Source organism: Ovis aries, chromosome 17 (genome assembly GCF_016772045.2).
Source record: "Ovis aries strain OAR_USU_Benz2616 breed Rambouillet chromosome 17, ARS-UI_Ramb_v3.0, whole genome shotgun sequence".
Taxonomy (NCBI): domain Eukaryota; kingdom Metazoa; phylum Chordata; class Mammalia; order Artiodactyla; family Bovidae; genus Ovis; species Ovis aries.
Window position 1 is genome coordinate 53,340,712 of NC_056070.1, and position 21,066 is coordinate 53,361,777.

Here is a 21,066-nt window from a genome sequence, read left to right on the forward strand (position 1 = left end):
GTACTGAATTGCTCGCTTTAAAATGGTGCCTTGCATGCTATGGGAATTTCACCTCAATTTAAATAAAAGAAAAATCCATGTTAACCTTATATTCTAGTTCACATTATAAGTTTGCTTTAACAAACCTTTGCAGTTACTATTATCCTCCTTCTCTCTTGACTACGGACCTCTTTTTTTAAAAAAAGAAGCACTTATTTTTTTGGCTGGTGTAGGTCTTAGCTGTGGCATGTGGGATCTAGTTCTCTGAGCAGGGATCAAACCCCAGCCCCCTGCACTGGGAGCACAGAGTTTTAGCCACTGGACCAGGAGGGAAGTCGCGACAGAGCCCTTTCTGCCCTACGTGGTGGGCTTTGCAGAGAGGAGAGGGAGGTGGGGGCCCAGACGCAGGCTTAGAAATCATGAAGGTGGCGAGTCACCCACAGTGTGGGTCCACGGAGTCACGCTGACCCCTTGCTTGGCCCAAGAGCACAGCGGGAACTGGCCTTGGAGCTGGCCGAGCATTCCAGGCAGGCCCCGCTGCTGCGCCCTGGTTCTCTCAGCCCAAGGCACTGGAACTCACCCAGGGGAAATTATTTTCCAAGGGCCTAAATTTAGTCCAGGGACTTTGGACATTATGTCATTCCCTGAACTCACTTAGCAGTAAACAAGTTCAAAGCAAGGTCAACAGCTGGCGACCAACCTGCTCTGTCCTGCAGGAAGTGGACCCCCACCTGGGGAAGGCCCCTGACAGTGTGTAGGTGTGTCCCCTGGGCAAAGCTGGGCAACTGTGCCGGCCCAGAGGACTGGCCTGGCCGGGAAGGGACGCCCATGTGGTTCCCATGGACCTGAGGCAGCGGGTAGGAGTGACAGGGTCCTAACACAACAGCCATGAAAGCGTGGACCCGACAGAATTCCCGCAGCTGAGCGCTGGGAAAGGAGACGCACACCCGAAACACAGGAAAACCGAGGGCAGGCCCAGAAAGCCGGGATATGGCCACACCGGCCCTGCCCCTCATCGCTCCGCCCTCCCTCTGCCCCGCCCACCCCGCAAGCTCCACCTCCTTTCCCAGGGACCTGAAGCCTCCTTTCCCAGTGACCTGACGCGACAGGCAACTTTAATTTGTCTTGAGGAAACAGGAAGGTGCACAGGAGGTCATGCTGCCGGCCTGAGGCCACACAGCCAGCACGGGTTGGCCCAGATGTGACCAGCCCGTCCTGCATTCATGGCCCCGTCCCAGCACCTCTCCCCAGGTCCGGGCAGCGGCCCCGTGAGGAGGAGAGTGCTGTACACGGGAGAAGGCTGCACCAAAGTCGCTGGGATGGAGTTCTCAACGGGTGGTGGTGTTTTCCCCCATTCCCCTAGGGGACATCTGCCCCACCTGGAAACATTTTTGGTGTCACTAAAATGGGGGAGGATGCTACTGGCATCTAGTGACTGGGATGTTTCTCAGTACTCCACCATGCACAGGACACCCCCACAGCAAAGAATCACCCGGCCCCACAAATCTACAGAGCCCAGGCAGAAAGGCCCTGCTCCGGGGGAAGCCATTCCGCCCATGGCACGGGTGGAAAAGGGGGAGACCACTACACTGTAAATGCCCACTGCCCTTTGCCCCCATAGCCCCATCCACGGCCACATCCTCCAGACTCATTCACATCTGAGCAAAGGTGCCAAGGGACATGAGTACAAGATGCCTTTCAGCACCATCGGTGCAGGAGAAACAACTCAAATAACCCATCAACACGGAGACTATTTAAATACATCATGGTACAGTCACAGCTCTGAATGATAAGCTGGTAAAGAGAATAAGAAAGACCCGTATGTCTTAACGTGGAACTATCTCCATGGTGACTGTTAAGTGAGAGTGTTCTAAAACGGGAGGTAATCATCTCACATAGATGCTTCTAGGTACAGACTACCTCTAGAAGGCCCCACAACAGACCCAGCAGTGGTGGTCTGTTAGGGCACCTTAATCTGCTTCCTAATTCAGATCCTCCTGGCACATGGGCACATTCCCCTGACCTCCCCAGGTACTGCCCTGTGGTCCCTTCTGCCTGGATTGCTTGGTTCCCTCCTATCTCTGCTCATCCTTTAAGCCCAAGTCAGACAGCACCTCTTCCAGGGAGGCTTCCCAGAGGGCCCCAGTCTCCATTTCCCTATTGTATCTGACCACAAAGTCAAGACCCCTTATGTTCCAGGCAGTGCCAGAATGAGTCAGGTGGGCTATTTAATTCAGACTCAGATAACCTTTGCACAGAAAATCTAAAGGAATAGTCTCTTCTTCCTCAAAGACATGCGCATTCCCCCCCAGACTCTCTACTCTTAGTAGAAAAAAAGGTTCAAGAAACATATTAACTTTCTTTTTAAATCAATAACAAGAAAAACAAGCAGTGATCACAGGGTAAAACACAATTGCCTTTGGCCTCGGTGGTGGGGAGACGATAGGGAGTGGTGAGGAGTGTGGTAACTGGAGTATGTAGGCCCTCTGGGCCCTCCCTGGAGAGGCAGCCACATCTCTGCTCTAGCTGGTTGCAGCTCTATGGGAATGCAGGCTTCTCTTTTCAAGAGAAGCTGGAGATCGATCTTATTTTAAGTGAGATTGCTCAATTTTTAAATTTTGCCATCAAGTTCCAATTAAAAATAAAAACAGCACTGGGCTTTGGGGCCACCCCTGCACACGCTGGATCTAGTCTGCCTGCCACCTCTGTGGACTGTAATTCTCAGCTTCAATGCCTGCCTTGCCCATGAGCTCTTGGGAGTCTGGAGTGGGACTGGGCCCTGCCTGTCACTCGGGATAAGTAGGGAGCCTCTCACGGGGCTAACGAGTGAAGTGTGTGGAAGAGACTGGAACCAGATGTGAAGGAGCTCTCCAGCACAGGATGGCCTTCTCCCCAGGAGATGCACACTCTCCCCAAGCACCGAAAAGCCAACAGCCTTGCCCTACCGGGTAAGATCACATCACCCCGAGCCTCTTCCTGCAACCCCAGACTGTGCTCGGGCATCTGCCGGCACCCTAGACCCACCGGCCCTGCCCCTCCACCTCTCTTCCATCACAGATGACGGCAAGGCTGTTTCTCCAGGCACCGGGAGTCACTCTCAAGCCCCTTCTCTCACGGCCCATGCACCATCCATCAACATGCTCCAAAACACACCTCGGTATTAGACAATCGGGAAGTATTGTTCATTTTCTGAGGTGCAATAATGGTCACTGTGATTATGTAAGGGAATGTCCTTATTTTTAAAAGAGGCACAGTGAAGTGTTTAGAGATAAGACGTCATAAAGTCTACAACTTTACGTCAAATGGCCCCAGAAAAAAATATTTTTAGGCAAAGCAAAAACAAAACAAAAAAAACCTTCAAACAACAACAGCCTCCAACAAAAAAACAAAAGACCCCAAATTTTAAATATCAACAATTGATGAATTCAACTGGTGGGTATACAGGAAAGTATTACACTATTCTTTCATTTTTTCTGTATATTGGAAATTTTTCATTTAAAGAGAACCTAGGGACTTCCCTGGTGGTCCAGTGGTTAAGGCTCCATGTTTCTGACGTAGGGGGGATGGGTTTGACCCTCCGGTTGGGGAACTAAGATTCCACAAGCCATGCAGCATGGCCCCCAAAATAAAGAAATAAACATAGAGAACCCAGAAATCTCAAAATAAACAAACCTATTCAAATGTATAGGGCTTCCCTAGTGGCTCAGTGGTAAAGAATCTGCCTGCCAATGCAGGTTCAATCCCTGAGTTGGGAAGATCCCTTGGAGGAGGAAGTGGCAACCCACTCCAGTATTCTTGACTGGGAAATCCCATGGACAGAGGAGCCTAGTGGGCTACAGCCCATGGGGTCGAAAAGAGTCAGACAAGACAGCTTCTAAAACAACAAGAATATGAGCTCTAGGCATTACCTTTCTCTACCGTTACCTTCTGGGGGCCAGCACTTGGCAGGACCTCCTTAAAGTCCCTTCCAGCTTCCTGGCTGAAAGCTGGCTACAGAGAGGTCTCTCTTGAGTCCCACCCTTGAGGGCACGTACCTTCGGCCCCAGGGAGCTCCTTCCCATCGGCCTGGGCCTCGTCCACCTTGGTGTCGGTGCCATCGCCGGGCGCAGCTGAGTTGGGCTCAGGAGCAGGGCTGGAGTTGCTGCTGTTCTCCTGTTTGATAGGGGAGGCGTCTGCGATGGAGCTCTGGTTGCTGTTATCATCTGCATGGCGAGGGAACAGAATCACAGTGTGAAATGCTGCAGCTGCTGAGAAAAGAGGGGTGGGGGGTCATGAGAGTCTCGTTCCAGGTGAAGAAACCAGGTATCTCGTGGGCCTGGCTCTGAAGCTATGCAGAGGCTGGGGCGTGGTCCCAGGAGGCAGCATCGCCAAACTGTTTCAGGGGATCTGATCCAGCCCTGGACCAACTGCACTTGATACAAAATTAAAGGGGGAGACAGAAAGAGAAACAAGTTCACAATAGAAAGTGGATATTTTACAGGACAAGGGTCCCAGGCTCACCAAGTCAATGCCATTAAAAAAAAAAAAAGAGGGTACTTCCCTGGGGGTCCAGTGGTTAAGAATTTGCCTTGCAATGTAGGGGATCGGGTTCAATCCCTGATTGGAGAAGTCCCCACATGGCTCGGAGCAACTAAGCCCCCCTGCTGTACTGAAAGATCCTGAATGATGCAACTGATACAGCCAAATCAATCAATCAGTATTTTTAAAAAAAGAGAAACGGGAAAGATCACTGTCGTATTACAGATTAAAGAAATTTAAGAGACCTAACAACTAAACATGACGTGTGGGATTTATCTGGATCCTGTTTTGAATGCACCAGTTCTGAGAGACATTTGGGGACAACTGGGGAATTGAATACAGTCTGGAGTTTCAAAGTAAGGAATTAATTTTGTTAGGAGTGATAATGGTACAGTGGGTAGATAGAAATGTCATTTATCACTGACACATGCTGAAGTGTTTAGGTACAGACTTAAGTATCATGGTGTGGGGGAAACGTACTTTAAAATCTAGCACAGGCTGCATGCAATTGTCACAATTCCCTGAATTTTATACTCAAGAGCTGTGCAATTTTGAATCTGAAAATTGTATTTCAATTAAAAAAAAAACCTAACACATTTAAAAAATAGGTGAGGCAAATGCGGCATCATATTATGAAAATCTAGGTGGGTGGGCATGAAGTTCACCAAACAATTCTCTCTACTGTTCTCTATTATGACATTTTTTTTCATATTAAAAAGGAAAAGGGGAAGAAAGTTCACTGGGCAAAAAGGGCACTAGGGGTGGAGCTGGGGGTCCTGGGGGTACATACCTGCTCGCCCTGGACCCCTCTCTTGGGCACAAAGAGTCATTTTCCTTTCTTTTCTTTCTTCATTTTGCTGCACCACATAGCTTGTGGGATCTTAGTTCCCTGACCAGGGTTTGAACCTGGGCCCTCGGCAGTGAAAGCTCAGAGTCCTAGTCACTGGTCTGCTAGGGAATTCCCTACAATCTGTCTTTTCACACTGAGTTACTCCCCAAGGGGGAGCACCGTTCCTGGAGGTACTGCAGTGCCAAGCTGATGTGTGCAGCGGACAGCGCAAGCTGCTAGCCCAGTGCCTTCCTCCAAAGATCCATGCACTACACTGTCCTCGGATAGAGATAGTTACCTGATAAGAACAGATACCACACTTCGTTTTAGCCAACAGGCCGAGAAGCAATCAGAGAGTCATTTTAACCTACAGATACCCACACGATCATTTCAAAAATATTACTACAGCTTTACCCTGCTTTTCTGGGCCATGCTGTGCACCTGGGACCAAAGCCATTTTTGTAAAAATGAGAGAGAGAGAAACAGACACACAGAGAAAGAGAGAGGGAGAGGAGAGAGGAGAAGCAAGCACATCAACACGTCTGGGGCACCGACTACATGCTGGGCACCAGGCCAGGGCATCTACAGCCACCTTGTTTAATCTCAGAAACCTCCTAGGTGGGGAAACTGAGTCTCAGCAGCAGAGCCCTTGCTCATGCTGGCCTGCCCAGCCCCCAACCCCGAGCCTTTCCTCTGCTTCCACCTGGCGAGGCCGCCCCAGGCAGCCCTGCAGCCCTGACTCGGTAAATTGCACCTTATTTTAAGTGTACTCTGGGGCACTCATTACACAAAGGCACCCTCTTGTGAATTCTGGGACTTAAAAAAAAAGAAAAAGATGTAAACTCCCCCTGGTTTATCTTTCGAGAAAAATCTAAAGTTCCTCTCTACGCCAAGATATATATACGGGAGTGTGTGCGAGAAACACAGAACTCAAAGGCACAACCTGTGGGTGCTTGCATGGGGTCATGCTGATTAAGGACAGTAAGCACTCATGTTTAACGAGTCAGCTGCCCTGAACCTAGCCTGGTAACCTGGTAACGGCATGACCCTGATGCTCGGGCTGACCCCAGGTGGATCCTGGAGACATATAAACAGCTGGATGCAGAAGCTCTGTCCCCTCACTTCCTCCCAGGTCCATCCATCTGCCTGGAGCATTCCAGATAATTCTAACCAGGCCCACAACTTTCCCTGAGCTTTCAGACTTCCACGACCTGTGGTCAGACTTGGGTCTTTCTTGGCTGCACAGGTGCTAAACTGGAAAGTGAGCATGGTTCCTGAATCAGGGACCTGGGTTGCTCGGCATTCTGGATTTTCCTGGGGAGTTAAGTCTGGGCTAGTGGACATAAACTTGAATTCTCCAAAGGACCTCAGATCCCAGCACTGACAGTGATGAGCTTCCTAACTCTAGGCAAGTTCCTTCAACTTCTTCAGCCTTGGTTTCTGTACAACAGGGGCTCACTACCAGGACTGAATGAGGTGATGCCTCAAATGGGCTTAGCAAGATGCTTGCCTGGCACAATGTGATGGCTTCTTCAATGTTAGCTACTGACACACCCAGGCCTTTGAGGGACTCTCTTATTTAATACTCATAACGACCTTGTGAAATAGGTATTACCATCCCTGTGTGACAGGTTAAAAACAGAAAAACCCAAGGCTACATGTTCAATAACTAGCTCATGATCATCTAGGGGCGATCCTAGCAGAGACACATTAGAATCCAGCTCTCTGCTCTAAAGGTTCTCACCTGTAATTCTATGAATGAAATGAAACCAAGCCAGGCCAGGGCTCTCCTCGGTACCCAGAGAGTAGGGATGCTGACCAGCCCCAGGGAGTCAGGGGCCCCAACTCAAATACCTATTTCTTTGTTTTTTCATATTTATTTGGCTGTGCCGGGTCTTACTTGTGTCATATGAGATCTAGTTCCCTGACCAGGGATCGAACCTGGGCCTCCTGCTTTGGGAGTGCAGAGTCTTAGCCACTGGACCACCAGGGAAGTTCCCCAAAAGCTGTTTTTGAAAATGAAATGCATCTTGATTATGACTGTATGGCCAGCTGAGGTATGGGTGTGTGTTGTGTGTGTGTGTGTGTGTGTGTGTGTGTGTGTGTGTGTGTCACTTTCTTGTCACATTAACCGTCAGCAAACACCCCCCTGTGCTTTTTTCTGAAGCCAGTTTGGCAACCAGCAGGAATCCTTGCTCTTATGACTGTTTTCCAGACTAGTCAGTTTGTGCAAACGGGGAAGTCTGCTGGCCTCCCTTCCCCCAGTTAAGACAGCCCTGAGCCCGGAAGGTTAGGAACTAGATCCAGCCAATGTTCCCTTCTGACTTATTTGTTGATTTATCTAATACCACTACGTTGTGCAAAAAGAAAACGCGGGTGGTCAGAAGGACAAAAGACAGAGAAACTGGGATCGAGACGGAGAATGGCAAGCGCTGGGAGCTCTGAGACCAGGAGGGCAGGCACAGGACAAAACAGGAGGTAAGCCTGGTGGGCCTTGTGGGGCTGGCGCTCCCCGCAGGGACGGCTGCTTCTGCTCCAGCGGGCTGTGGCCTCAAGGATCCACACGCTCAAGGGCAGGCAGATCCGACTCCTCAGAGGAAGGGAGAAAAGCAGATCTCTGGTAGTTTATAAATAGCAGAAACTCAATTTTTTAGCCACTTCCAGTTCAAATCTCTGCTGTTAGAGGTCAGGTGGTGGTTCGCCTTGATGGGGTGGGGACAGCCAGGAACGGACACCCTGTGGATTGTCGGGAACCTTCTTTTTAAAAAAAAAAAAAAAAAATTCGTATTTATTTAGCTGTGCTTGGTTTTTGTTATGGCACTCAGATCTCCTTAGATCTTATAGTTGTAGCATATGGGATCTAGTTCCCTGACTGGGGATCGAACCTGGGTCCCTTACACTGGGCGCACAGAGTCTTAGCCACTGGGCCACCAGGGAAGTCCCAACCTTCTGTCTTGATTTGGGCCAGTTACAAAAGGGTATGTAGTCTGTGAACATTTCATGGAGCCATATACTTATGATTTGTGCCTTTCCTCTCAGATAAAAAGGTTAAAAGAAAAAAAAAAAATACCAGCAGTGTCAAAACACTTACAGACTGGTTAAAGCATGGGTCCCCAACCCCCAGGCCATGAACGGATACCCGTCTGTGGGCGCACAGCAGGGGAGGAGGGGCAGACGAATGAACAAAGCTTCATTCTGTATTTACAACCACTCCCCATTGCTTGACTTCCCCCTGGTCTGTGGAAAAACTGTCTTCCACGAAACCAGTCCCTGGTGCCAAAAACGCTGGGGACCGCTGGACCAAAGCATGTCTCCAGCCTGGATCTGATCAATGGGACACTGGTTACAACTTTTGAAATATGACAGCAAAGGAAATTAAGCCATCAGTGTAGAAAGGCAGGTCCAAGGTCCCAGAATGATTCATGTGAAGTCAGAAATCCAGTGAGAGCTTCCCAGTAGCCCAAGCAAAATAGGAAATGGGAAACAAGAGTCATTTATACGATACACCAGGCCCAGGAGAAAAAGAGATAGTTACTCCAAAAAACTTCCTGGGCACACGGGACTCACAGAACATCTCCTGCGAGGTTTGTGTCACTGGGTGAGAAGGAGGTCTTATTTAATGTTTCTGGCTCAGTTTTTAAAAATATTTACTTATTTAGCTGCACCAGGTCTTAGTTGTGGCATGTGGGATCGAGCTCCCTGACCGGGGATTGAACCTGGGCCCCCTACACCAGGAGCGTGGTGTTCTTGGACCACCAGGAAGACCCACTCTGACTCATTTTATGATTCTTGGCTCGTTGCTCTGGGAAAATCAGCTCCTTCTCCTCCGATGAGCCTCCTCCTTGGCACAGAGGCCTCCCGGTCCTGCCCCTGGCCTGGAATGTGAACAAACCTGCTGGCAAAACAAAAACACAGCCGAGCACTCCGGGCAGGAGACGGGCCCGGCCGGCGGCCGCGGGAAGCTCACCATGCATGTCCATCATTCCCGGGGAGGAGCTGTTCTCCGGGGTGGTCACCTCTGAGCCACACTTCTCGTCTTTGCCCTTCTTCTTGTTCTTGTTTTTCTGGAGGAGAAAAGTGATGCAGAAACCGAGTCACTGAATTGTGCATTCGTGCACGCACAAGTAAGACCCTGGGGAATGGGATGAGTATTTTATTCCGAGGACTCATCTTGGAGCCCCCAAGTCTCTGGAGGGCTCCACTGGCCTGGCTTTGAACATGTCCCATGAGGGGGTCTCCTTGCTTTGGAATCAAGGAGCCCTGTGGAAGGGAAGTTTCTGGGGGTGGGCTGGCGATGCTGGGGGTAACGCCACCTTGCTCGTAGGGGGTACCCCACAGGCCTGCAAACACTCTGGCTGGTGGGAATTTCCCCTGGTGAAAAGGCTGTGGTTACTCAGCCCGAAGCTGGTACAGGAATGCCAGGTGAGGGATAGAAAAGCCAGCTCATGCATTTCAACTATCTTCAGGCCCCAGACACTGCCGTCCTTAAAAACAGTCAGCTGACTTCTGACCTGACTCTGGAGACCAGGTGAGGAGGGAAAGCCCAGGGAGGAAGCAGGGGTAAAGGGGATGCTCTTACATGTGGTTCCATTTTTTTTTTAACTTATTTATTTGGCTGCACCAGGTCTTAGTTATGGCATGCAGGATCTTTAGTTGGAGCATGTGGGATCTAGTTCCCTGACCAGGGACTGAACCTGGGTCCCTTGCATTGGAAGCATGGAGTCTTAGCCCCTGGACCACCAGGGAAGTTCCATGTGGGAGTGTGTTGGAAACAACCTAACTGCATCCATTGGAAAAAGACTTGTTAAACAAAGTACAGTACATTCATTCAATGCAAGGGCATACACCAATTACAAACGCCATGGAAGCTCTTCTGTACAAACGCAGAAAGATCCGCAGAGATATCCACATATTAAAACACTTTGGTATCCCCGAGATGTATAAAAGAAACAGAACACGTGAACAGGATGCTGCCACTGGCAGTTAAGGAAGAGCATAAAGGAACATGTGTGTGTGTGTGTGTGTGTGCGTGCACACGCTCCCTGGAAGGATCAATGAACACTGGTTGTCTCCAAGGAAGAGAGCTGCGTGGGGTCAGAGGTACTCATCAGGATGGGATGCAGATTTACAAAAAGATAATACTGGGGACTTCCCTGGTGGTCCAGTGGCTGGGATTCTGAGCTCCCAGGTTGGTGGGCCAGGGTTCAAGCCCTGGTTAATGAACTAGATCCCACATGCTGCAACTAAGACCCAATACAGCCAAATAAATAAAAAATATATTTTTTAAAAAAGATAAGGCTATTAAAAAATAAAGTAACATTTAAAGAATATGAAAATGTACAGAAACAGATAGTTGACTCCAGGATCTTCAGGAGAGTATGAGTTTCCTTTATTCTTTATGGGGTCATGAAAACATTCTGGAATTATGGTGATGATGGTTGCAGCACCGTGAACATACCAACACTGGCTGGCACAATTTAAAAGTGTGAATTTTATGCAGGTAAATTGTCATAGTTTTTTTTTTAAGGGTTTATAAGTAACATTTGAATTTTGTAACACGTTTTACCTATTTAAGAGAATAAAAATTTCAAGAAAATTCTGAAGAAAAAAAATGATGTAACCATGCTATTAATGGGCATTTAAAAACATGAAAAGCTGTCCTTTTCCAATGCAGATTCCCGGCCACCACCATCAGAGATGCAGATTCAGCTGTCTGGAGTGGCACCTGGGAACCTGCATTTTGTCGAGACTCCCAGGGGATCAAGTGCTCAGCTAGGCGTGGGACCCATTGCCTGAAAGGGAGCGGGCAGGAATATTGTACATCTCAGCTCAGAAATGACAGCGAATTAGCATCTAAGCGCCGTCTGCACAGCCACGCTGAGCTAAGTTCTTCCCATATGATATACTGCCTTTGCTCTGTTGCAGAAAACCCCAGGAGCCAGATAGTAATGCTCCAGTGCACAAAAGAGGGGACTAAGACCCAGCAAGGTGGGGTCACCTGTCTGGAATCACAGGTTAATTGAGGCTAGCCTGTCCAACTACACAGCTAGAGGTCTCTCCAGCCCTGCGCTGCCCTGTCCTTCCCGATACCCCATCGATTACGTTTTCTCCTTGATCACAATCCATTTGGCGCTTCCCTGATGTCTGTTTCATGCTATTCTATAATTATCTTCCCCCAACGAGATTATAAATTCCTTGAGAGCAGAGACCACATCTTCTCAAATGCAACCGGCGTTTATACAACACCTAATGATGTGCAAGGCGCAGACATGGGCAGAAGCCAGAAGCTGCCTTCCAGGAGGCTGGCCGCACTCTGCTCTACCTCCGGAATGGCCTGCACCAAAGGCCGTGATGGTCTGTCTTGGTGCCTCTGGGGTAAAGCAGCCCTGGTGGCTCCATGAACCAGGCCAGGACCAGAGGGGACAACACGCCACCGCCATCTCAGCCCAGTGTCGACTCACCTAGGGGCTAACACGTGATCAAAAGGTCAAGAACGGCACCTCAGCCCTGCCTGGAGACCCCAGACTTGTGGGGTAGGTCACTGGAAATGGCGGAGGGAGGCTTTGCCCTGCCTGTTTTGTTTTTTTTTGGCCAAGCCACGTGCCATGTGGGATCTTAGTGTCCCGACCAAAGGATTGAACCTGTGTCCTCAGTAGTGGAAGCACTGAGTCCTAACCACTGGACCACCAGGGAATTCCCTGCCCCTACTTATGGCCCCTAGTAACCTACCAATCATGCATACTGTCACGACTGGAAGCACGTAGGTCAGTGTGAACCACCCTTGCACAAGTAGGCATGGCACTCCAGGCAGAAGGTACAGCTCATGGGGAGGCTTGTTGGTGGAACCGTTTTGGATTTTGACTGGAAATGGTAGTAGCTGACCTGGGGGTCTTTGAGGGTAACCAGCCTGGGAGTGACAGAGCTGCAAAACTATCTGTGACATGGGGCAGCTGCCAGCCATCAATCCCTAAGATTAGGACAGCATATTAAAAAGCAGAGACATTATTTTGGCAACAAAGGTCTATCTAGTCAGAGCTATGGTTTTTCCAGCAGTCATGTATGGATGTGAGAGCTGGACCATAAAGAAAGCTGAGCGCCAAAGAATTGATGCTTTTGAACTGCAGTGTTGGAGAAGATTCTTGAGAGTCCCTTGGACTGTAAGGAGATCCAAGCAGTCAATCCTAAAGGAAATCAGTCCTGAATATTCATTGGAAGGACTGGTGCTGAAGCTGAAACTATAATACTTTGGCCACCTGATGCAAAGAACCGACTCATTGGAAAAGACCCTGATGCTGGGAAAGAATGAAGGTGGGAAAAGGGGATGACAGAGGATGAGATGGTTGGATGGCATCACTGACACGATGGACATGAATTTGAGTAGGCGAATTCGAGTAGGCTTTGGGAGTTGGTGATGGACAGGGAAGCTTGGCATGCTGCAGTCCATGGGGTCGCCAAGAGTGCACAACTGAGCAATTGGACTGAATTGAAGATTAGGCACAGACACCAGGGCTCCCCCTAGTGGTCATAGTCACTGCTCCACCTGGAACCCTCCCTTTAACAACAGCCCAGGCTTCTCTGCGCCACTCTCTGGGGTCACTCTTCACCAGCAGCTCCAACCCCCAGAAGGCTCTCCAAGAGTAGAGAATATGTGCTTTGAAGTCAGACAGATCTGACAGTTGCTGTGTGACTCTGGGGAAATGGCTTTACCTCTCTGAGCTCATGTCTTCCCTTGTACAGGGCGGATACAGAGCTCAACTCCACAAAGTAATGTCTGACAGATGGTCAGGGGCCAGGAATGGCCCTACAATGACGGCAGAGGGCCTGCCTGTCTGCAGGTACCACCATGCCCACCCCAAAACCATGGTGCTCAGTCTAAGAGAGGGGACACTTTGGCACTAAAGTGTGGAGCAAATCGCGGGGCTCTTGTCGGAAGAGGCGACTTGCAGGGGACATTCCCCGCCTCAGTTCAGTCAGTTCAGTCGCTCAGTCGTGTCCGACTCTTTGCGACCCCATGAATTGCAGCACGCCAGGCCTCCCTGTCCATCACCAACTCCCGGAGTTCACTCAGACTCACGTCCATCGAGTCAGTGATACCATCCAGCCATTTCATCCTCTGTCGTCCCCTTCTCCTCCTGCCCACAATCCCTCCCAGCATCACAGTCTTTTCCAATGAGTCAACTCTTCGCATGAGGTGACCAAAGTACTGGACTTTCAGCTTTATCATCATTCCTTCCAAAGAAATCCCAGGGTTGATCTCCTTCAGAATGGACTGGTTGGATCTCCTTGCAGTCCAAGGGACTCTCAAGAGTCTTCTCCAACACCACAGTTCAAAAGCATCAATTCTTCGGCACTCAGCTTTCTTCACAGTCCAACTCTCACATCCATACACGACCACAGGAAAAACCATAGCCTTGACTAGATGGACCTTTGTTGGCAAAGTAATGTCTCTTCTTTTCAATATGCTATCTAGGTTGGTCATAACTTTTCTTCCAAGGAGTAAGCGTCTTTTTATTTCACGGCTGCAGTCACCATCTGCAGTGATTTTGGAGCCCAAAAAATAAAGTCTGACACTGTTTCCACTGTTTCCCATCTATTTCCCATGAAGTGATGGGACCAGATGCCATGATCTTCGTTTTCTGAATGTTGAGCTTTAAGCCAACTTTTTCACTGTCCTCTTTCACTTGCATCAAGAGGCTTTTTAGCTCCTCTTCACTTTCTGCCATAAGGGTGGTGTCATCAAACTAGGGCTGGACTATGGGGGAAGGGTAGACTAGGGTGAGGGGTAGATCCAGCAGCCTCTCCAGCCCCAAGCTGGATCCTTCTGCTTTCCAAGTGCTCTGCCCCCAGGTCCCCACATGGAAGGTGGCAGTGGACAGCCAGTCCCGTCGCCATAGTGGGAAGCGTGGATGGGCAGCCCCACTCCAGGGGACCAGCCCCCATACTCACATCGTCAACCTTTGGCTCCGTCACGGGGACCCACTTGTAGATTCGCAGGGATGTGTCGCCCACAGTTACCCACTTCTTCTCCCTGCAGAGGACAAGGAAGAACCTGTTACCAGGGGCTTCTGGGGTGGACCCCTGCTCACGCTGGTGGCAGGGGGGCATGGGCCAGGGGGCTTCCGGGGTGGACCCCTGCTCACGCTGGTGGGGGGCGGCGTGGGCCACATGCCCTTGGAGCAGCTATGACACAGTGACTGCCCCAGGTGGGGCTGAGAGAACGTCTCTGGATCACACAGACACGGGTTTGAATCCCAGCACTGGCTGGGATCTCCCCACCCCGCCCCCCGCCGCCCAGGGCAAATCACTTCACCAGAGCCTCAGTTTCCCCATCTTTTGGACCACATGGGGTTGTCAACCTCTCCAGGTGGCCACAAGAATTACGGGAGACAAAGCATGTGGACAGCTTTCTTGTATTTGGGTAGAAGTGCTTGGTAAGATGGGAGTGGGGACAGGTCACTGCCACTGGGATGATTCCTCTGGATGAAGGGAATCGGGCCCCAGGTTCCTCCAGCTTTCACCCCCATGGAACCAGGGAACTGGGCCATCCGAGCCCTCTGGGCAGCAGAGAGACTGTCAGACCAACAGGGCATTTCCTCCAGTGGGGGTAGGGTAGGGGTGGGAGGGTCTTCACCAAGGGCATCCAGGGGCTCGCCCCACCCTCTTGGCAAGTCCTCTGAGGTCCTGGGAAGGGAGGCAAGAGCAGACAGCATGAGTAACCATCCCAGGCTCTTCCGGGCAAGCGCCAGTTAGATCAGCCAAGGGGAACAGAGCACGGGGCAAACCTGGATGCTCAGTGGCCTCGGCCCCCGGACGCTGATAATCAGGGGTGGCGACAGGAAGCACAGGCCGGGCGGAGGGCAGGAGCCAGGTGGGAGGTTGCTCTGAGACCCTACACTCAGAGATGGGCTTGAGTTCAGGACCGTCTACACCGCTGCCCCTGACCCACCCTCAGCTGCATCCTTAACACCTGGGGCACGGCTGTCAAAGGCAAGCTGACAGTGAGAAGTAAACCACAAGCCGTGGGAAGGAAAGCGGGTGACTAGTTTTCACCAAAGGTAATGCTGATAATGACCAGTCTCTCCTCCCACCTCTCTGCTCCAAGCATCATCTTCCTCCTCTAGTCATCACCCCAGCCTCCCAAGTTTGGTCCTGACCTCTCGCAGCCTGTAAGTCAGGTCCTGTAGCTTCCTGCCCCTAGCACTGGTATGACAACCAGACACCATGTGCCTGAGGAAACAGAGGCTCAGGGAAGGTTCCCCCAGAAGAAAGGCTGGGATTCCAACCAGGTTGCTGGGGCTCTGGAGTCCACACTCCCAGCACCGGACTCTGCCGTCTCAGAGACGTGGGAGGTCGTGCTAAGGAAACCAGCTGACTCAAGGGCCCCATGAGATGATGTCGGGGCCAGACACACCTGCTGCAGGTAGCGTGGCAGCCAGGAGGCCTCAGCGGGTGCACCAGAGCTGAGAATTACGAGCGGCCGCAGGCCCCTCGTCCAGCCTCTCCGCCAAGACCTCGGCCTTGGGTCCTCCCCTCCATGGGAAAGCAAACCTCACGAGCTAAAGGGACACATTCCCACCAGCTGGCACCAACCCACCACCGGGACTTCTGGGGGCCCAGCTAACCAAAACCACGGACACTTCCATGCCCCAAACTGTGCCCGCATGGTTCCCAAAGTCCTCTGCTGGAAGAAGCTAAGGCCTGGCTTTTTTTTTTTAGTTCCCCAACCAGGAATCAAACCATAACCCCCTGCAGTGGAAGCACTGAGTCCTAACCAGTGGACTGCCTGGGGCCTGGCTTTTCTCAACATATATTCTACTATGCAGAAGACTTCTGAAAGTCCCTTGGACTGCAAGGAGATCACACCAGTCAATCTTAGGGGAGATCAACTCTGAATACTCATTGGAAGGACTGATTCTGAAGCTGAAGCTCCAGTATTTCGGTTTGGTCATCTGATGCAAACAGCCGACTCAGTGGAAATGGCCCTGATGCTGGGAAAGACTGAGGGCAGAGAGAGAAGAGGGCGTCAAAGGATGAGATGGCTGGATGACCTCACCGATGCAATGGACGTGAACTTGGGCAAACTTTGGGAGACGGTGAGGGACGGGGAGGCCTGGCCTGCTGCAGTCCATGAGGTCGCAGAGTTAGACACAACTGGGCGACTAAGCGACAGCAACAATAATTCTACTGTGACCGTTTCTAGTGCCTTCTGTGTGATAAGCACTATACGCACTTGCTTTAATTTTCCCATAATCTCTGGTGACAGTAAACAGTCACCTTTCCTGTTTGATAAAGAAACTGAGGTAGGGGGAGCTGGAGTCGTTCTCACCAGTGTTCACACCTCCCTGCCACGCTGCTTTCTGGACTAGCTCCCCTGCCCCCATCCCTGTCCCTTTTAGCCCTGAGAGAATTAAATAAGGTACCTAAGTCACTATCCACCTATCCCCTACCTCTTGGAGGCAGGATGGATGACCCACAACCCCAGTCTGTGCCCATCTCCATTCTGAATAATCAGAAGGTGCCTGGAAGGGACAGAGACATTCCAAGAAACAACCTCGGAGACAAAGCGGCCATCACAATAGCCATTGTGTGCTGAGGGCTTACTTCATGCCAAATGCTTTATTTACACAGGCCTATGAGAGGGGAACTATTGTCATCCTGCTTCACAGATGAGGAAACGGGAGGCCCAGAGAAGTTATACCACTAGTTCATGGTCACGCAGCTAGTGCTACAGCAGAACCGCGGCTGGACGTGGGCTGTACCCCTGGTATTCTGTCTCCCGTGAAAAAAAACTAAGAAATGACTCCACAGAGCTCATCAGCCACAGAAGCTGGAAAAAGAGGCACAAACGGCTCCAATCCCACCCAAAGAGCCACAGGCACTCACTCCTCACAAGCTGGTTTCCTCTGCCCAGGCCCCGGTAGGTCAGCAGATCCAAGGCTTGATTGTGTTTAAAACAGAAAAAAAAGTAACTGACTTGCAATACACAGGACACCTCTCAGGGTATAAAGGGTGCCAGACCTAGGCTTCGCAGGCCACACGTGAGCCGAGATGAATGTGGCAAGCTGCAGGTTCAGGGAGGTTATGGACCCCACAGGTTCTGAGCGGAACACAGCCGGGTGGCCCCAGTTCCCAACTCGCTCCAGGCATTAGAAACTGTTCTTCAGTTCCATTTCTAGGTGTAGGCACTGAGGGGCCAGGGGTCAGAGGGAAGAGCACTGAGATTCTGATCATAGTCTGCAGTCCAGCCAGCAGCCACCCAGGGAGAGACAGGCCCTGGAGTTCAGGGGCAAGATGTTGAGTGAGAACCCAGTACTTTGTAGACACGTCCAGGGAGTGTTGGGTGTGTCATCAAGCCAGCGGCTCGGCAGTGCCTTAGGATACGACACACAGACCTAGAGGAGCAGCGAAGCGTTCCTACCACCACCTCCAAAGCCATCACCCTAGAACTCGCAGCCCCCTCAACCCCCAAGGAGTGTATTAAGTTGTACTTATCACCTTACATTTGTGGTGGCAGACAAGCGGCCAAGAGGCACATTTTGTCTGGCCTATATATATGGTACTTTAAAAAATTGGAATCCATTGGCAGACTTGGAAAAATAAAACCAACAAACAAGTCAAACCCCACATTCAAATCCAGATTGCTGGCCATTCTTAAAAACACAATATGGCCATGAGGGACCTGCACGCCCCAAGGAGCAGATGGGGCCGTGGGGTCTCTCAGACCCCTGAGTCTCACCACCTCTAGGCACAGGTCTGGATTCACAACCTCCAGGCTGCAGCCCGACCTGGCCTTGATGGGCACGCCCACAGCCCTCCTGTAACCAGCCAGGCTGAAGTGCCTGTCTCTTCCCCACCAGGCTGGGTTCCTGAACAAAGGAAGTCAGCTGGAGGAAGAGAGCCCCAAACGCCCTACCCCAGCACAAGCTCCTGTGTTAACTACGAGCACCCTTCTCCCTAGATCCTCCAGGCCAAGGCCAATTCCTAATGTTGCCTCAGGGTCAGCTCCGAATGCTGGCCAGCCAGGGAGACCTGACCCCCGCAAAGACAGCTCTGAAGCCGTCACTTCCTCTCCACTTCCCGGGGCTAGTCCTTGATGCCAGAGAAGGTCTGGCTATGGCTGGCTTCATCCTAACTAGGCCCACGCCCGCTTGACCTGCCCTGTGCCTGGCAGGAGGTGCCCCTGCAGGTACTGAGGCGAGGGTCTAGGCACAGTCAAACCCTCCTCCCCCAGGGACTGTGGGAGGTTTCAGGGAACAAGCCTCTCTGCAGCTCCACGAGTCACTGAGGGACCCTTCAGACCGCGGTCCCAGGGGGGTCCCTGGGCCTAAGCCTACTTCAAGGCTCAAGCGTTTTACCACTTGCCCAGTGACTCCCACTTCCCTCTCTTCTCCACCACACCGGGCCTCCTAACCCTGCCCCAGTTTCCCCCCAAACGAGCCCACCATTTTGTTCTTCCTTCAGCCATGATCTGGCTGCCTTGCACTCCACCAGCTGGCCTCGCTGGGGTATCAGACAGAAAGGAGAGGAGAAATAGCCGGTAGCTATGTATAGGGCAGCACAGGGCTTTTTCCAGAGGAGGGGAAGGGTAGGGCTTGGCAGAAGGGGGATTTTTAGGGGTCACTGGAACTGAGGAGAAACACCACCCTAGGCTTACAGGCTGTGGTATGCTAGGCACCTCCATTCTGAATTTTTTTAAAAAAGAGAGAAACGGGATGTTGAGTTAATTTCAGATAAACAATGAATAATATTTTTTAGTATAAGTATGTCCCAAACAGTGCATGGGACACACTTACACTAAAAAAAAAAAAAAAAAAAAACCTACTTAAAAATATTATTTTGTTGTTTATCTGGAATTCAAATTTAACTGGGTGTCTGTAATTTTATTTGCTAAATCTGGCAACCCAGTGTCCCAGCCAGTAGGACGTCCCAGACACGGTTGGTGGCCACAGAGTTAATAAACAACCCCAAACCACAAGGGCTGACTGGAAGACACATTCTAAAGGCAGAGTGAGGGTAGGATTTGGCTTCTTGGTACTGGGGAAACCTATGAAATTGGTAAAGTCCCTTTTGCTTAGAACGGGCGGGAGGGGAAAAAAAATCAGCAAAACCAAGCTTCTACTTGACAATAAAGGCAGCATTTAATGACCAGGGAAATGGCTCCCCACTCCAGCATTCTTGCCTGGAGAATTCCATGGACAGAGGAGCCTGGAAGGCTATAGTCCATGGGGTCGCAAAGAGTTGGAGATGGCTGAGAGATACACACACACACCCCTCCCTGTGTGAAGGATTAAGTGCTTTTGGAGACATGGTATTATTCCAGGAGGGGAGAAGGCACACAGGGACCCTTTGCTGTTATGGTTAGAGAAGTTATGTGGTTAGCCCAAAGTCACAGCAAGGAAGTGAACTGCAAGTCCAGTCATAAGATCCCAAAGTCTGAGGTCTTTAATGTACTTGACTCCTAGTTTCCCAAAACACAAAAAGGGAGGGAGACATGTTCTCCTCCCCTCCTCCCCAAACCAGAGCCTGCTCAGCAGCACTGAAGGCTTCCAGGCTGGCTGCTCTGGGGCCCCCAGGGTGGAAAAGCCCACTGCTCCATCTGCCCTCCCAGCAGAGCAGCTGGCGGGTGGGCCCTCCAGGAGCAGCTGTCAGGGTGCAGGAGCCTCTGCCAGGCTGGGAACCTAGGGCAGGAGGCCCCACCAGGCCTCCCAAAGCACAGAAAGGCAGCGTGCCTCCACCCCTTTCTCACCTCTAGGCTGGTAACAGAAGGAACTCAGGCCCAGACAACAGCTCTTTCTTTGCCTAGGCGCTCAGGCAGGGGACAACTCCAGCTTGCCTCTGAGAATCCCGCTGGAGAGGGGGTGGTGGGCTTGTTTTCCTGTGTGTGTTTTGGCCTGCAGCTGTTTCTGCCATTTTTAAATGGCTCCAGTCCCGGCACTCGGCGCCCTGCGCGTCAGGGGAGCTCCCACGGCAGGGAAGACTTGGATCTCAACTTTGGAAGGCCTCCCCTTCTCACGGTTCTGAAAATTCTTTGTCCCATTGGAGCCAAACCCAGCCCTCGGCTGGGCATCCGGCCATCTGCAGACAGCCCTTTCCATAGGAGGCCTGGGAGCACGTGGACTTTATTGATTTTCCTCTTGCCTTTTTTGTTGGGTTTGACTCAGAAAGGACAGTTAACTTGTGACACGGCTAGACTGGAGGCTCGCCCCCAGTGGTTTTGAGAGACCCAGGCGTTACTTGAGAAATGACACCCCTAAACATAAACAGAGCCCGCCACGGGGCCTTGCCGGGTTTTCAGGCTTTAAATAAAGGGTCAGAATGAGCCCGCGGGCACTGACACTCGAACGTCGCGGCGGCTCTTCTCCCTCCCTGACCCTGGTGAGGCCGTGGGAAAAAAATAATAAAGTTGAAATCCGGGAGCCGGGAGTTTTCAACAAGTCTGCCCCAACCTGACGATCGGCTGGCGTCTCGGGCCTGGCCCTCGGGCCGATTCCGAGACAGACCCGGACGAGGCCGGGGAAACGTTCAGTCGTATTAATTACAACCAGGCCACGCCGGACGGAATCTAACGTGAGCCGGAGAAACCCGCACGGCCCGACACTCGAGTCCCCCTCGCCCCCCGCGCAGAGAACAAAAACAACAGCTCTCTCCGCAAAACAAACACGAACCACCGGGTTTGGAGCAGCACACGCGGCCCAGGACCGGGGTCTGGCCCCAAACGTTCGCTCGCCCGAGCCCCCGAG

The 21,066-nt window shown here is 51.3% G+C and overlaps 1 protein-coding gene, 1 non-coding gene and 1 pseudogene across 4 annotated transcripts in view; all 3 read right to left on the reverse strand.

The window, feature by feature from the left end:
- Positions 1–21,066, reverse strand: part of BCL7A (BAF chromatin remodeling complex subunit BCL7A) — a 31,297-nt gene that overhangs the window by 8,713 nt on the left and 1,518 nt on the right. For all 3 annotated transcript variants that reach the window (XM_027956473.3, XM_042234041.2, XM_027956472.3), the window contains 3 exons: positions 14,273–14,354; positions 9,294–9,390; positions 4,014–4,181 (listed from right to left, as the gene is read on the reverse strand). In XM_027956473.3, the coding sequence (XP_027812274.1) occupies positions 4,014–4,181; positions 9,294–9,390; positions 14,273–14,354 (347 nt within the window). The remainder of the gene's footprint in view (positions 1–4,013; positions 4,182–9,293; positions 9,391–14,272; positions 14,355–21,066) is intronic.
- Positions 5,496–5,676, reverse strand: LOC114108898 (U2 spliceosomal RNA; annotated as a pseudogene).
- TRNAG-CCC (transfer RNA glycine (anticodon CCC)) lies at positions 7,247–7,319 on the reverse strand. The gene has a single exon. It is a non-coding gene; the product is annotated as a tRNA-Gly (tRNA).